Here is a 16,696-nt window from a genome sequence, read left to right as displayed (position 1 = left end):
TTGATCATAGTAGCAGTAGGCAAATGAACTTCCTCAAGTCAGCCTGGAAAGGTGTATGTGTTTTTTTTTTTTTTTTTTTTTTTTTTTTTTTGCACAGGTTTAAAGAAAAAACAAATGGCTTCAAATGTGCCAGTGTGCTAACAGTGTTAACATGCTTATTAACATAAATAAACTTTATTAGTTTTAGAAGTATTGGTTAAGCCCTCATGACCCCTGAACTCTGTTTATAGAGTGATGAGCCTCACTCTGTCTTGGATTCTGGCTTCTCTCAGAAGACACTGTGGCTAATGTTAACCTTCTGAAGTAGCCAGAAAACACATAAGCAAAAGTCTGTGAGGTTGAAATGAATTTTTTTGGCCACATTTGTATGTGGGTTCCCACCAATGCTAACTTGAGGTGTTAGTAATATCAGACTTACAGCTTCCCTGATTATACTTCCCTATAAGACTTTATTTTTTAGGTCATAGGAATTTCCCCTTTTTCATGATTCCATGTCTAAAAATACTGTATCCCTGAAATAAACAATGTCTACGTTTTAAGCTGCATGCTATTCTGAACAGTCTGATGCTTTCTTGTGCCTTCTGCTGTGTCCTCCCCAGGACATGGTTGATTCCTTTGTCCAAACATCTGTCTGTTGTATCCACACTGGGTTACATCACCTGCTTGCTAGTCAGTCGCTCAGACATTTTAGTTGTAAGGTAGTTTATATTTACTTCCTACTTTATTTAATAATGGCCTCATAGCAAGGTGGTAATGATACTGGTAATTTGGATTTGCTTAAGAGGAGCCATGAAGTACTTTTAAGTGAAAAGGTGAAAATTCCCACTATAATTTGGAGGGGGAGGCTATACTGGTACTAGTAAGATTCATGGTAAGACTAAATCTTCTGTGAAATTATGAAGGGGAAAAAGTTACACTGGTCTGGTCTTGCTGTTGCATTCATTTTACAGCTATAACCATAGTACATGATAAATAATCCTAAAACAATGAATTTGTAGGAGGATGGCATAATCTGAAAACCATGTTCTGAGCAGTTGATGGCAGCACGCTGTGCTGGAAGCGTTAGGCATATTTATAGATTTCAGCCCAAGTTCTGAAGGGGCTGGAGAGATGGCTCAGTGGTTAAGAGTGCTTGCTGTTGCAGAGGACCAAGGTTCCTCTACAGGCAACCAGGCAAGCGTGGGACACACAGAGATACAGACAGACATAACATAAAATTAAATAAATATGCATAATAATACTAATAATATATGAGTAAAATAAGGATAAATACACATCATAATTAAATAAATAAATTGTAAAGTTCTCTAGACGTGAGGGTCACCAAGCCCTTCACAAGATGGCTGCATTGATGCAGGGATATATGTGAACTAGAGAAAGGTAAAACTTAACAGAGAAGTTCCGAGTCAAGCTGCCGCAGGCTCTGCTAGCATGCTGGACATGCAGAAATGCTGAAGGTGGCTGGGAGGTTTTTGCAAATGAGGAATTTAGAAGAACTTTTTTACTAATCTGCAGGAAAAAAAAAAGGGGGGAAGAAGAAACTGAAGCAGCCTGCGATGTGGACCCAGAAATGCAGTGACAGTAACATATGTGACATTGCAAAGGCATGAAAGGACAGAGCTATGGAATACAGACCTCAGGTGGAGCTCAGCACAGAGTCATTCAGGGGATTCTACGTGCAGTGGCAACAAAAGGATGAGCTCAAAAGAGACGCCACCGACTTCTGAGTGCAGTGGGGTGTTTGTTTCACTTTGTTTCAAGAGAATTGGGCAGAAAACTTTTCAGCTGTGGAAGCTTCTGGACCATTTCTTTCTCCTGACATCTAGCCACGGGGTGTCCTAGCTCAGTGACCTAGGCTCATCCAAACAGATGATCTGTGGCTGAGCATTATGAATCTCAATCCTGAGTTTCTACCCCACCTTTGACCATTTAGTTCCCATATAAAAGACACATACAACCTTTATATTTATAATAAGCCTTCGTCAACGCAAGAGCTGAGCAGATATCTATCCTCTATGCTATTATGTCGATTACCCAGCCAATAACGCCATTATATAATTTGCTATGCTTCATCTGGACTGCTCTTAACTTCAATCAGCCAACCTGCATGGCCATTATTTTAAGATTTTTTTACCCCATGGTGTCCTCTCGCTTTACCTTTCTCTCTCTCTCTCTCTCTCTCTCTCTCTCTCTCTCTCTCTCTCTTTCTCTCTCTCCCCCCTCATGGTTCTCTGACCCCGAGCCTAGGAACCCTAAACCCCACCCATGTCTCTTCTGCCCATCATTTGACTGTAGGCATCTTTATTCACCAGTCAGGATAACTTGGGGGCAAGGTTATGTAGTGTCCTGGGTCTAGTGCTGTCTCTGGGAGCTACCCGTATTTAGCATAGCCAAAGACCAGACCTCCACAGGGATCACTCTGACCATGAGGTCAGACGGAACCTACGGCCTGTGCCACTCACCTCACTTTGTTGAGTCACATCTTCTCCTGTAGTGTGTATCACCGCCTGTTATCACAGGAAAGAGTGAGTCCCATCAAATAAGACGTTTCAGAAAGAGACCACGTTCATATAATTCTTTATCATTCTGGTATGCTTTTAATGGTCATATTTTGTTATTAATCTCTTTGTTCCTATTTTGTGAATTATACCTTGCAATAAATATATATGCATCCAGTAGGGTCTTTGAATTCATCCCCTGGGAGTAGGAGGGCTCTTTGGGGATGGGCTGCATTTAAAGCTAAACAACCCAACATGACCCTTAGTCCTTACAGATAGCCTAGGAATAAGACTAAATAAAATACATGGCATATAATGCTTTAAGTTTTCCCAATCAGGTTAAACGTTTTTCCTCATAAATCTTTAAGATTATGCTCTGGGATTATTACTGCTTCAATAAGTGCTTTTCTTTAGTATTTAGAATTATTCACCTTTTTAAACAAAGGGGGAAAATGGAATAGAAATGTTTGCAATATAATTTTATGACTGTATTTATTTCACTTGTTCTGTGGGCCTGCAGTTCGCTGCTGTTAATAAGGACAACAGTGGCACCAATACAGTTTCCACTCAAATTCCATTCTCTGTTCCCTCTCTGAAAGCTGACCTCTCCACTGGGCCCAAAGAGTCAGTATCTTAAACAAGCTGTACAACTGATACAACCATGGTCTCTTCAGACTATTAAATTGACATCTGTTAAAAAGTAAATAGTACCAAAGTGAATTTCTGACATTAAAAATGAACATTTAAAAACTCTAGGTAAACTATTCCTCAGAGTTAAGTGTTTTGCCAAGTTCTGTAGGCCTAATCATAATGTGATAGAAACAGTCACTCAGCATTCTAAATATAGAAGTTACTCCTTTGCGTGACTCTCTAAACTCTTGATAAGATGAAGAAAGAGGGGGGGACAGAAAATATGATGGTTCAAGGACCATCTGTGGGAACTAGTGATGTCCTTCCTTCCTCTATGGATCTTAGGGATTGAATACAGTCGTTGAGCTCAGTGGAAGGCTGTCCTGTTGAAAGGTCTGCCCAGCAGAGTAAATAGACTTTTTTATTTACATGGACATCCGTTTGTGACTAATCTAATGTTCACTCCCAAAGTAATCACACAGGCAGAGGTAGCTTCCTTCAGTACTCTTACCTTACGTAAATCCTACCGTTTTGTTATGGTTTTTTTTTTTCCCACTTTAAATCTTTGATTACGTGTTTTTAATTAGAAAACATGCATACAAATTCCATACAGTATGTAGAATTGACTGTGTTTGAATGGATGAAGATCCACAAAACCCTGGCTCTGGATTGGCTCTGAGCTTCCTTGCTCTTCTCTGCCCGTCTGTCTGCCTTTTGTGTTCTGAGTAGCTGAAACTCTTTCACGTTAGCGTGCGCCCTTCGCGCTGCTGTGCTGCCTTCTGCACTGCCACCTTTGCTTACGTTTCCCTTCCTGTTTCAGTGTCACTTTAGGCAGTAGTCCTGGACCTCAGTACCTCAGTAGCCAGAGCTCACTGAGATGACAGGGCTGTTGCTCTGCTGTTGCTTTTTGACCTTACATCTTTTTAACGTTTTATGGTATTTCTGCTGCCAGATTTGGGGGTTTTATTTTGGGTTTTGTTGTTGTTGTTGTTGTTGTTGTTGTTTAATTTTCTCAGCGCACCTAGAAAACACAAACTAGGAAGCGTAAAAGAGCAGCGTCTTGTTCCCTCAGTTCTAGAAAGTCCAAGCCTGAAGCCATGATTGTCAGGACTGTGAACCTCTGAAGGCTTCTTGGGAAACCTTCCTTGTCTCAGCACCTCTGGTGGTGAGCAGTAATCCATGGTACTCTCTCTGCCCATGGTCAGCCTCCCAGTCCCTGCCCTTTATCTTCGTGCAGCTGGCCAGCTTCGCTTTAGTCTGTCTCCCTCTCAAGTCTCCTTCCCCGCTCCTCTTAAGCACAGCAGTCATTGGACTAGAGCCCATCCTTCCCTCAGATGGCCCATTTGACCTGATTTTACCTATTTGTAACTAAGGTCCCATTTACTGGCGAAGGGTCCTCCCCTTCCTTAGATGAAATGGTTCTTTAGATGAAATGGTTTAGAGACCAAATATCCAATCCTTAAAATTGTGCGCAGGCTATGTTCATTTGGAGGTAATAAAGGCTCATTCTTTGCTTCTATTGGTATGTGACATTTTTCTAAGTCACTTGGGGTTTGATGGATATCTTTAAATGGCTGAACCTGATCACTGTTTTTGTATGTCCCTGTTTAGCTATTGCAAGCGTTCGGATAATGTGAGACCTGGGATGCAGTGATACCTGGGGTGCAGGGATGTCGACTATCTGCCCCCCACCATCTCCTGCTGTTGCCAAGACAGAGATTGCTTTAAGTGGTGAATCACCCTTGTTGGCGGCTACCTTTGCTTACTGGGATAATATTCTTGGTCCTAGAGTAAGACACATTTGGGCTCCAAAGACAGACCAAGTACTTCTCAGTGATGGAGAAATAACTTTTCTTGCCAACCACACTCTAAATGGAGAAATTCTTCGAAATGCAGAGAGTGGGGCTATAGATGTAAAGTTTTTTGTCTTATCTGAAAAGGGGGTAATTATTGTTTCATTAATCTTCGACGGAAACTGGAACGGAGATCGGAGCACTTACGGACTATCAATTATACTGCCGCAGACGGAGCTGAGTTTCTACCTCCCACTTCACAGAGTGTGTGTTGACAGGCTAACACACATAATTCGAAAAGGAAGGATATGGATGCATAAGGTAAGGGGCTTATGAGCTTGATCCTGGTAGCCTGGCCAATGGAAACTTTTCCTGGTACAGGTACACTTAAGTTTTGGAAGTTATATGCTGCTAACACCAGACAGCTGTGATGTTGTGTCCCCTGAGCACAGAAAGCCCTGCTCTCGTGACTGGGGTCTTGGTGGTCCTAGTGGAAGGGGAGATCTTGCATTTAGTCTGAGTTTGTTCTGGAAGCTTGACTCTACCTTCTTGTTTTCCTTTTCCTGTGGGACTTTGTCCTTTGCTTACAACAGTGTAAAAGTATAAATATTCTCAGATTTTGATAAGCTGTCAGCCACACAGCCTGAGTAACTAAGCTGCTTTCCCACGCTCCTGGCTTTGAATAACGAGGAGGATAGACCCAGAGGATTCTAGGGAGTTATTCCTTTCAATTTGCGAATTTAGCTAAAGGAAATACTGTTTTCTCCTGATATCTACATTGCTGTGCATTTTCAGCATATCTAAAGAACAAACCTAATTCTCCTTCCTGCTTTCTAGTTTAATATAATCCTAAAAACCCATTAAAACATGACTGATTTTATAAGGCCTCTAACCTACTACAAAGGAAAGTAGCATTTTTAAAAGAATAGTTTTCTCTATTATACCTATTAATGCAGACTTCTTCCTTATTTCTGACATACTTAACAAAAATCATTTAGATTCAAACAGTTTACCTGCAGGTCCTATTACAGACCAGTAATCCCAGTGCTCGAGTCTGAGGCAAAGGATCTGAGTTCAGTGCCAGCCTGTTCTAGCTACCTAGTGAGTTCCAGTTCCATAAATAAACAAACTAGACAGCCATTCCTCTGTTCCTCAGATGCAAGTCGATCTTGTTTGATTTAAATAGTGTGTAATTATTTTCTTTTGAAGCTGCAGGTGTTATGTGGGCTGTTTTCGACTAAATTATCTCTTTACTGTAGAATAAAGGATGCTTTGATTGTATTTTATGTTCTGTGTGAGAGCTTGAACTTGTTGGGCTAATCTCTTGTCTCCATCCTGTCTCCCCACCTGCATAAAAAGTATTTTCCTGTGAGCTGTACATGATAGAACATACCTACATTGAAAAATGAACAAGCATCAAGATGGATTTGTTAAAGCAAATTTTCTTTTTCTTAGGAAAGACAAGAAAATGTCCAGAAAATTGTCTTAGAAGGCACAGAGAGGATGGAAGATCAGGTACAGTGCATATCACATGCTGCCGGCGACAGTTCCTCTTTGCTTATGTCTGTATAAAGTTGGTGGGTACTTCTGGTAAGGGCCTGAAGATGCATTCATTTGACAGAAGGAGCCTGAAGATGAGTATTCTTGTTAAGCTGTATAGAATGAACTGAATAAAAATTTCTGCAGCCTAAGTCTGAAGACTTGAATTTTAAAAAAAAAATTAATTACATCTACAAATTAGTATTTGGCCACCCTTTTTCAATCAGCAAGAATATGTTTGAGGTCATTTATTTGTAGTAAAATTGCATGCAGTTTATTTATTTTATTGAAAATAGGTTTTTTAATACTATATATTCTGATTATGGTTTTCCCTCCTCTTACTCCTCCCAGAACTTCCACCCTACCCAAATCCATATCTGTTCTCTCTCTCTCTCATTAGGATACAATCAGGCATCTAAAATAGTAGTAGTAGTAGTAGTAGTAGTAGTAGTAGTAGTAATAATAATAATCCAAAATAAGTTAAAGTAAAAACAAACCAGAGTAGGACAAGATAAACAGAAGTAGAAAAGAGCCAAAGAAGAAATTCAAGAAACACATATAGACACAGACAATATTTGCATACACAGAAATTGCATCAAAACACAAAACTGGAAACCATAATGTGTATGTAAGGTCGAGGGGAAGCCCTGATAGCACTGTGAGTGAAGCACTTTCAAAAACACCGCTGACTTTGTGTTGTATTGCCTGTCTGCTGGGCATGAGGCCTGGCCTTAGAGAGTGGTGTGTATACCCAGGAAGACTTACACAGACATTATTTTCATTTGTGACCCGATAGCCATTGGAAATAGTGTCTGGGTTGGGCATTAGGGCTTATCACCACTTCCCCTCAGCACTGAGGCCCCATCTGAATCAGATCCATGCAAGCCTTGTGCATATGCAGTTTTTGAAAGTTATCCCTTCTGCAACTATGCTCACAGGAGCTGCTATCTTAAGGAATGGAGCACAACCCCTGAGGTGTGGCTCCAGGGGTGCAGAGCCAGCCGTACGGAGTTTTCTTAAAAGGTTTATGTTGTAGTTTTGAAACTCAACTTTATGTGTATTTGTGGCAGATTGTTTGAATGTTGAAATTTGCCTGTAACATCCTTTATCATCTTCCCGTTAGCCTGGCATGCCCCCCCTCCTTCATTTGTACTTGTCAAACTCCAGTAATTAAACATGGCTGTGTGGCCTTTTCTCCCATTTTCCTTAGCATGGCCAAGGAGAATGGGACTTAAAAATTAATAATAATCATTTTAAGTATGTCTGAGGGTTTGAGGATATAGTGGTAGAATATCTGCCTAGCTTCCATAGCTTGATCCTACATTTGATCCCTAGCAAAACACACACACACACACACACATACACACATACACACACACACATACACATACACACTCACACACACACACACACACACACACACACACACACACACATAAAGTGACTTTTATAAAACTATTGTGTTGTGCTGTGATGAACAGTGCCATAGGAAATATCCTTGGAGAAGGCCTGACACTGAAAGGTCTAGTCTTTACTTGCTTGCTGGCCATTAAGCAGGGTCTCCAAGTATAAAGTAACTTTCACCAACTTCTGCACTGTATTTCTGGACTAATTAGGGAGAGTCATTTCAACATAAGAAAATTTAGAACCAAATAAAATTTTCATTCAGTGAAATTTTGTTTTTGAAAGTAAGAGCCTGCTGTGGTGGTTTGAATATGCTTGGCCCATGGAGTGTCCTGTAAGATTTTTGTTATTGTTGAACTCCATTGAGACTTATGTTGATGATAAATGCCTGAGAGTCCATATCTAAAGTGCTGTACATGTCTGAACCCAACAGAGATAAAACTTACCATTTCTGAACAGAATGAGATGTTTTATATTTAGATAGCTGATGTAATGTGCTTACAACAGCTGTATTATGAATCTTAATACTACTTCAGTATATCACAGCACTTCAGCCAAGGTTAGTTTGGGACTTTTACCTGACAAAATCACTTAATAAGGAAGGAAATTTAACATACATTGTTTAATTCCATGTCTTAATTGTATTTGTAAACAGACATTTCAGCAGTTACTCTAAAAAGTAGAAATAATGAGTGGCTGATTCTGGACATTACTGTAGGATGAAATGCTGAAATGATAGAATTTTCTGTGCTGGAGAGATGGCTCAGAGGTTAAGAGCACTGACTGCTCTTCCAGAGGTCCTGAGTTCAATTCCTAGCAACCACATGGTGGCTCACAACCATCTGTAATGGGATCTGATGCACTCTTCTGGTGTGTCTGAAGACAGCTACAGTATACTCATATAAATAAAAATAAATAAATCTTTTTTAAAAATCTATATCTGCATAGGTATTTCTAGATCAGGATAAATTTTCCAAAGGAAATAAGTACCTCCATGATAAGGCATTGGAAATGGATCCTCCTGCCCCCAGTCTGCATGTGTGTTGAAGATTAGACCTAGGGCCTCCTCATATATGCCAGGCAGCTGTTCTGCCACCAAGTGGAATATAATCCTCTACCCTTAGTTGGAGGTTCTAACTTTAAAACAGATGTGAAGGGTTTAAATAATCATTTCATGAAACTTAAATGAGCAAGTTCATTACTGAGGTGAATATAAGTAATTGATAATTTTAAATATATTTAGCTGAGATTGATAGACACTTGGCAATGTCAACATCTTATTTAGGTGATCATAAGCTGATGGGAGAGATGGTGGTCTCTCATGTCACACACCACAGTTATGCTGCAAACCAGATGCTGGGAAATAGAAATTCAAGGTCCTGTTTTGCAGGTGCAGATGCTTCTGTCTTACTGATTCTTAGTCTATGTGGTAACTTCCGTATGCATTTGGATAGATTATGTCCCATTTGGAATGTGGAAGCTGGGTGTTTCCAAATTCTTTTTCTAAGCATTAACCATCACTCTCAGTCAGGGTTTCTATTCCTGCACAAACATCATGACCAAGAAGCAAGTTGGGGAGGAAAGGGTTTATTCGGCTTACACTTCCACATTGCTATTCATCACCGAAGGAAGTCAGGACTGGAACTCAAGCAGGTCAGAAAACAGGAGCTGATGCAGAGACCATGGAGGGATGTTCTTTACTGGCTTGCTTCTCCTGGCTTGCTCAGCCTGCTCTCTTATAGAACCCAAAACTACCAGCCCAGAGATGGTCCCACCCACAATGGGCCCTTCCCCCTTGATCACTAATTGAGAAAATGCTCCACAGCTGGATCTCATGGAGGCATTTCCTCAACTGAAACTCCTTTCTCTGTGATAACTCCAGCCTGTGTCAAGTTGACACACAAAACCAGCCAGTACAACATCTTTTCGCATTTAATTTTTCTCACTTTAAACGTGGCCTTTAACAAGCGCTTATAAAAGCGCTTAAGCTTAAATGTTATTTAAGCTTAATATACTTAATATACAGCACTGTAGCTTAAATGCTGCATGTGAGAGTGTATGATGAGCCATGCTCACCAAGGAAAAGAAGCTTAAAGAGCATGAGAATCCTGACAGCAGTTTCTGAGTGGGAGGCTTGGGGACTGCGCTGAGCAATTCCAATCAAGGGTGTTTTACTCTCTGCCTCCAATTGAAATGTTTTTCCCGCCCGGCCCACCCACACTGTGATTTCGTTGACTCCATTATGTTTGATCCAGGGTCAGAGTATCATTCCTATGCTTACTGGGGAAGTTGTTCCTGTAATGGAGCTGCTTGCATCTATGAAATCACACAGTGTTCCTGAGGACATTGATGTAAGTGTCATGTGTCTTTTATGGGTTCCCTTGAGTGGTGGGTGGGTGTGAGTGTGTATGTGTGGTGTGTTTGTGTGTGTGTGCTCGAATACTGGGAATTGAACCCAAGTCCTCAGGAAGGGCAGCCGGTGCTCTTAAGCACCGAGCCATCTCTCCAGCTCCTCTTCCACCAGTTTCTTTGACCATTTGTTGAGGATATTTCAGTCACACATTTTCCATGAGTAAATATCTCTAGACACTGTTCCTAATGCTGATTTGTCATTAAGCTCGGTCTCCTAATTCTGATAGCTAAGAAGGGTAAGTTATAAAAATGTGCCCTTTATGCTTCCTGGTCAATTCCCCTTTGTCCTTCTGAAAAGTGCATAGACAGCATCACTTTATAGGTAGCCCTGATGCTCATGAGAGGGCTGGCTCATGCTGGCTCTAGAGCTCAGCATACTCATTAAGAGCTCTCCCTACCCTGTAAACAGACTAACTTTTGTATTGTGCATTTTAGATAGCTGATACAGTGCTCAATGATGATGACATTGGTGACAGCTGTCACGAAGGCTTTCTTCTCAAGTAAGAATTTTACTTCTTTTTCTGAATGCCAAGTAAAACAGATAAAAATCTTAATGCTCACCCATGACAAGATTTAGAGGGAAAAAAATGCTAGAAAACCTACTTCCTCCAATTACTTGGGGTTAGCGTGGCACATTTGAGCTTACACGTGTTGTTCTCACCCATACAGTAGTGGCATATCTGACGTCACTCTTCCCACAATCTAAAAAGGCGGAGTTTCCATAGTACCCAGAGACGTTCTGGTCTGTGTTTGGCTCTGGTTTCTTCTTGCAATTCTCATTAAGTATAACCCTTAGGAACCTAGCGAGTTGAGTTGCATTTTAAATTCTTGTGAATTCTTTAGGTCTAGAAATAGAAATCATTCATATTTGAGACTGACATTTTTCATCTTCTTGTGTAATTTAACATTTAAGAACATGGGCTCTAAAATCAGATTGTCAAGGTTACAACTGGGAAAACTTGGTGAAGCTACCCAAAGTGGAACCTCCATTTTCTTACCTGTGAAATGCGAACAGTGCTAACAGCTAGTTTACTGGGTCCTTGTAGGCACCAAGTGACATGGGTAATATAAAGCACCTAGGACAGTGGAGCCAATGAGCCAGTAGCCAGTGTACCCTATTATATCTGCTCTAAGAAAGACAGTAAATGGAATAGCCAATACTGACTGGTTTCTATTCCTGGACAAAACATCATGACCAAGACGCAAGTTAGAGAGGAAAGGGTTTATTCAGCTTACACTTCCACATTGCTGTTCATCACCAAAGGAAGTCAGGACAGGAACTCAAACAGGTCAGGAAGCAGGAGCTGATGCAGAGGCCATGGAGGGATGTTACTTACTAGCTTGCTTTCCTATAGAACCTAAGACTACCAGGCCAGGGATGGCACCACCCACAAGCAGCCCTTCCCCCTTGATAACTAATTGAGAAAATGCCTTACAGTTGGATCTCATGGAGGCATTTCCTCAGCCGAAACTCCTTTCTCTGTGATAACTCCAGCTGTGTCAAGTTGACACAAAACCAGCCAATACACTGACGGAGCAGTTGTGTGTTCCTCTGCAGGGCTGAGTATTCTACCTGTGTCCCTCATCTCCTGTCGTAGTCTCCTTTACAGTTGGAGGCTGTCGTCAGTAACGAGAGAGAAGTGAATAAGGGTTTTGTTAAAGTGTTTACTTCTATGTCACACTCCCTTCCTACAAGCTCACAGTGAATACCAGGTGAACATGCTTTACAACAAGGCCTCCATGGCTTGACTTTGTTGGTGCCAGCCACTCATACATTGTTTCCAGTGTCCTTTCTCTTTAAAGAAGTCACTATAAAATAATGGCATCTATTACCTAACTGGGCTATCTTTTTCCTTAAAATGTATTTAATTTTATGTGTGTTTTAATACCTGCATATGTGTATGTACACCATATTTATGTGTGCCTGGTACCTGCAAAAGGGAAAAGAGGGCTTTGGCTTTCTTGAAACTAGGTGGTTGTGAGTCACCGTGTGGGTTCTGGATTGTCTCTGCGGGAGCAGCAGGCACACTCTTCAGCAGTGAACCATCGCTCCTGTCCCGAGTTGTCTTAAGACCTGCGAAAGGTCCCTAGAAAATGCAGGGTCTTACACGAATAAAAGATGACATCATGTGGATGGCTTTGGTGTCCATCAGGCTCTTGTGTGTTGTCCTAACCTTGCTGGGCTTTCTCGTTCTGAAGCTGTAACCCCTGTGAAGCTGTAACCCCGCCAATGTTTTCATTACCTACAGTGCCATCAGCTCACATCTGCAGACCTGTGGCTGTTCTGTCGTAGTGGGCAGCAGTGCAGAGAAAGTAAATAAGGTAATTCACTCTACAGTTCAACATGATCTGACTTTTATCATACATTATCATTTAAATAGTAGGCTGCAATTGAAATAATCTGATGGTATAAGGAAGCAATGTAATTTTACCAAATTTCTCTGATACCCTCTAGGAGAACTGACTCTAATAGAATGAATAAGAATTCAATTACCACATTAATTTTGATAATCCACAACTCCTAGATTATCCTAGTTAATCATAAATTGTTTTGAGAAAATTGTTTAAATGAGATTTTTCTTTTTTGAGACATAGTCTCCCTATATTGTCTGGGCTGGCCTGCAACTCACAATGTAGAGCAGGCTAGTCTCAAACTTACCACAGTCCACTTGCCTCTTATGCCCACCTACAGAGATTAAAAATGTACACCACCTTGACTGACCTTTCAAAGAGATATTTTTCTCCTATTTTCCAATTGTTGGTTTTTATTCCTGAATGACTTTCCCTCCTAAACAGTTTGCTATGTGAGAACATGTCAGTTTGGGCCATGTGAGGTAGGAAACTGTACTGATGAATATCACCATGATGTATAGAGTGAATACACACTGCAGCTTTATTGTAAGAAAATACTCAAGAGTCACAAAAGCAGAGAGAATAAAATGGCCAACCAGATGATTCATTCAGCTTCTGGAGGTGATTTCTGCAAACTCTGAGTTTATACCATGTACATAATGGTGTGAGGGAGCCAAGCCATGTGATCAAATGTTTCCAGAGGGTTAGGGCCAAAAATCAGTGGCCATCTTTATAGTCACTGGAGACATACAAATACATATACATATCAACTGGAACAAACCTAATTTATTTTTAAATGTTTTACATGGAAATAAGTTAGGGGTTGTTATTATTTGTATTACAAAGTTACTCATCTCTTTTCTTTCTTTCCTTTTCTTTCTTTCTTTTTTTTTTTTTTTTTTTTTTTTTTTTGAGAGCCAGCCTGTGTACTTATGAACTTTAATTTGCCAAATTTATAATTCTTATTCAATCATTTATGACAGAATGCTGAAACTCTCATTATATTTTAGCCAGGCATTTAGAGCTGTTATGTGTAACCCCCAAAGGTAGCTTTCCACTTGAGATGCTGAAGGCCTTGGGTTCCGGGGGCGGGGGTCATCTTGGTTGGCTTTATGAAAAGAGAAAGGCTCCATTGTTTGGGCATCACTTAAATATTATTTTTTTCATCTTTCATCTTCTTTAGGTTGAGTAGCTTGTCCTTGATCATTTTATTTTTGAGAGACAAGTTGTCACTACTCTAGTTGAAAAGTGCTGTCTTGAGCTGTCTCTGGCTGTGGTCAGAGTTCCAGCCCAGCTGCATAGCTGGTTGTTTTTCTCTGTACAGCTCTAGGTCAACTCTTCTTACTGGCGGCCATTTCTAAACCCACCATTCACTTGTTCCCGGTGAAAGTGCCTAGGGTTTTTTCTGTGGAAGATTTTGGGCAGTCCCGTCGCCACTTTGTATCAGACAATACTTCCCTCATTGAAACACGAGGTGTCTGCCCCTTCCAAAGGCAGTTGGTGCTGGGTAGAGATATGCCAAGTGTTGCACTAGGCTATGACTGCTCACTCAGGTGAAGCTTTCATGGCCAAATACAGTTGGGAAAGAACAAATACTATTCACTTAGAGAGCAACAATAGTTATTCAAGTGTAGCAAGTTCTGAGATCCCATGCAGTTGATTTACCAGCTCCTTCCTAAACTTAACTGGCCACAGAATCCCTTGGTAAGCAGTATGTGTTTTGGCCCATGCCCTGTCAAAGGATACTCCTTACTTGGGAACTGTTTTAATGATGGCAACAAAAATTTTATTTAAATTTATTTCATAAGTAAGCACTGGTCTTTTTACTTCACATTTCAATGCTGACTCTTTTCCTCTCTAGATAGTAAGAACACTGTGCCTTTTTCTGACACCAGCAGAGAGGAAATGCTCCAGGCTATGTGAAGCAGAATCGTCCTTTAAGTACGAATCGGGACTCTTTGTACAAGGCTTGCTGAAGGTACACTTGCCGGTCATTCATCATGTGTGAAGCAACAAGTAAAGATGAAGGTTACAAATGATCACTGAGAATCTGTGTGCAGTATATTGTTAGCATTTAATGTATCATAGCTTTAGTTGTCTGGGGACTCGTTTGTTTTCATCGTTCTGAGCATGAAGTGTACGTCTTAGGGATTTATAGTTAGTATCATCTATGAAACACCATGGGATAATATTTATATTTCACTTGGTTCCCCCTAGATATGTGTCTAGCCTCAGTGCTTTCTTTGTAAATGCATGCTTGAATCAGACTGAGCCTCTGAAATGATAATGCTCCTTTTGCTTACTGAGTAGATATGAATATGTATCATACTTACTCATTTCAAGAAATTAAAATGTCTCTTAAGGATGTAGCAGCCGGGCGTGGTGGCGCACGCCTTTAATCCCAGCACTTGGGAGGCAGAGGCAGGCAGACTTCTGAGTTCGAGGCCAGCCTAGTCTACAAAGTGAGTTCCAGGACAGCCAGGGCTATACAGAAGAACCCTGTCTCGAAAAACCAAAAAAAAAAAAAAAAAAAAAAAGGATGTAAACATAGCAAAATATAACAAAGCAAAAGCGACGCTGTTATAGGTACCCTAACTGACCTTGGGTATTCAAGGAACATTCCTACTTCTGTGATGCAAAAGCTGTCTACACTGGACAGATCTAAAACCAGCATTATGCCAAATAGGGAACCACTGAAATCACTCTATCAAAGATGAGCAACAAGATAATAATGTCTACTTTCACGGCTTTTATTCAGGTCTAGTGTCATAAGTTTTTGCCAAAGCAAAAATGAAAACATAGACTCTGGGCTGAGGCTTTACTTTAGCAGAAAAGTGCTCTTAGCATGCCTGATGCCCTAGACTCCACCTAAGTGACAAATTCAGTCCGTAAGTGAAGTGAGTGACGTCTGCTGTGACAGTTATAAAATGAGAGAAGTAAAGATGAACAGGTGAAAGGAAGCCATCCAGTACTCAGGACGGAAAGACTGCTGCCAAAACGCCTGTCCAACCCAGAGTCTTCTGCAGACTCTGTACCGATCCTCTCTAGATATGAAGATGTTTTTAACAGAACTAGAAAGAAGCACCCCTTGGTCTGCTGCCCTTCGGACCTGCAGTGTCCCCAAAGGCTCACATGCTATGTTGAACGTTTCATCTTAGCTGGTGCCACTGTTGGGAAGTGATGGAAATTCGAGGAATTGTAGCCTTGTTGAGCTGTTTCTCATTAAGTCACTGGGGGCATGCCTATGGGGGATACAGTAGGAACCTGGCTTGCACCCTCACCCCTCTCCATCCAGGTCTCCCCTGTGCACCTGGCCGTGCGTGGTGTTCTGCCGCTCCATGAACCTAAAGTAAGGTGGACTGTGCCCATAGACTGAAACTGTGTCAGAGGAGACATTTCCTCTTTAAAGCCGAGTTTTCTGGGTGCTTTGTCATGTTAATGGAGTCTGATTTGTACAGACCCTGAGTAGGCAGGGCAGTCTTATGTAGAAATGTCAAAGCTGGTATCATTGAAGTACCTAACTTCCCAACAGACACTGATGGAACCTCAGCGACTCAGATTGGAGTCCTCAAGACTTACAGTAAGAATGTGCATCAGAGATACGGAGCTCTCTTACAGTGGTGCTCTGGGAGAACTGGATATCCTGTGAAGAAAAGCTAGAGTGGCTCATTCTCCCCAGACACAAACTGAGCTAGATAAGACGCTTAAATCTGAGATCCTGTTCACCAGCTACTAGAAGAAAACTTAGAAGCAATTCAATGCGTCATTCTGGGGAAAAGGGTTGTTTTGGTTTTGGTTTTAGTTTTAGTTTTTTAGTATGTCCCCCAAATCATAAACAATAAAACCCAAACTTGGCAGATGACATCGCACTGCAAAGCTTTTGCACAACCAAGAAAGCAACCTGCAGAGTGCAGTAATAACCCGTAGGAGGAGAAAAGTTAGGTATAATAACTAAAATTATACCTAAAATAACTAAAAGAATGGCTTATAATGTTCTGTAGCACTGTAGATACTTGTGGGCAGTTCATCACACAGGTCAATATAAGTATCTCAGCACAAAATAAGCAA

General features: G+C 41.0%; 1 protein-coding gene across 2 annotated transcripts in view; it reads left to right on the top strand.

Annotated features, from left to right (window-relative positions):
* The window catches only part of C9orf72 (C9orf72-SMCR8 complex subunit), a 31,487-nt gene that overhangs the window by 2,677 nt on the left and 12,114 nt on the right, over nucleotides 1-16,696 (top strand). For both annotated transcript variants that reach the window (XM_029533369.1, XM_021222187.2), the window contains exons 2-7: nucleotides 4,740-5,242; nucleotides 6,377-6,436; nucleotides 10,120-10,215; nucleotides 10,712-10,776; nucleotides 12,526-12,598; nucleotides 14,490-14,606. In XM_029533369.1, coding sequence (XP_029389229.1) covers nucleotides 4,799-5,242; nucleotides 6,377-6,436; nucleotides 10,120-10,215; nucleotides 10,712-10,776; nucleotides 12,526-12,598; nucleotides 14,490-14,606 — 855 coding nt within the window. In that variant the 5' untranslated portion in view covers nucleotides 4,740-4,798. The remainder of the gene's footprint in view (nucleotides 1-4,739; nucleotides 5,243-6,376; nucleotides 6,437-10,119; nucleotides 10,216-10,711; nucleotides 10,777-12,525; nucleotides 12,599-14,489; nucleotides 14,607-16,696) is intronic.

Source organism: Mus pahari, chromosome 22, assembly GCF_900095145.1.
Source record: "Mus pahari chromosome 22, PAHARI_EIJ_v1.1, whole genome shotgun sequence".
Classification (NCBI taxonomy): Eukaryota; Metazoa; Chordata; class Mammalia; order Rodentia; family Muridae; genus Mus; species Mus pahari.
Note: the sequence above shows the minus strand (reverse complement) of the source record. Positions and strands in the feature narration are given on the sequence as shown.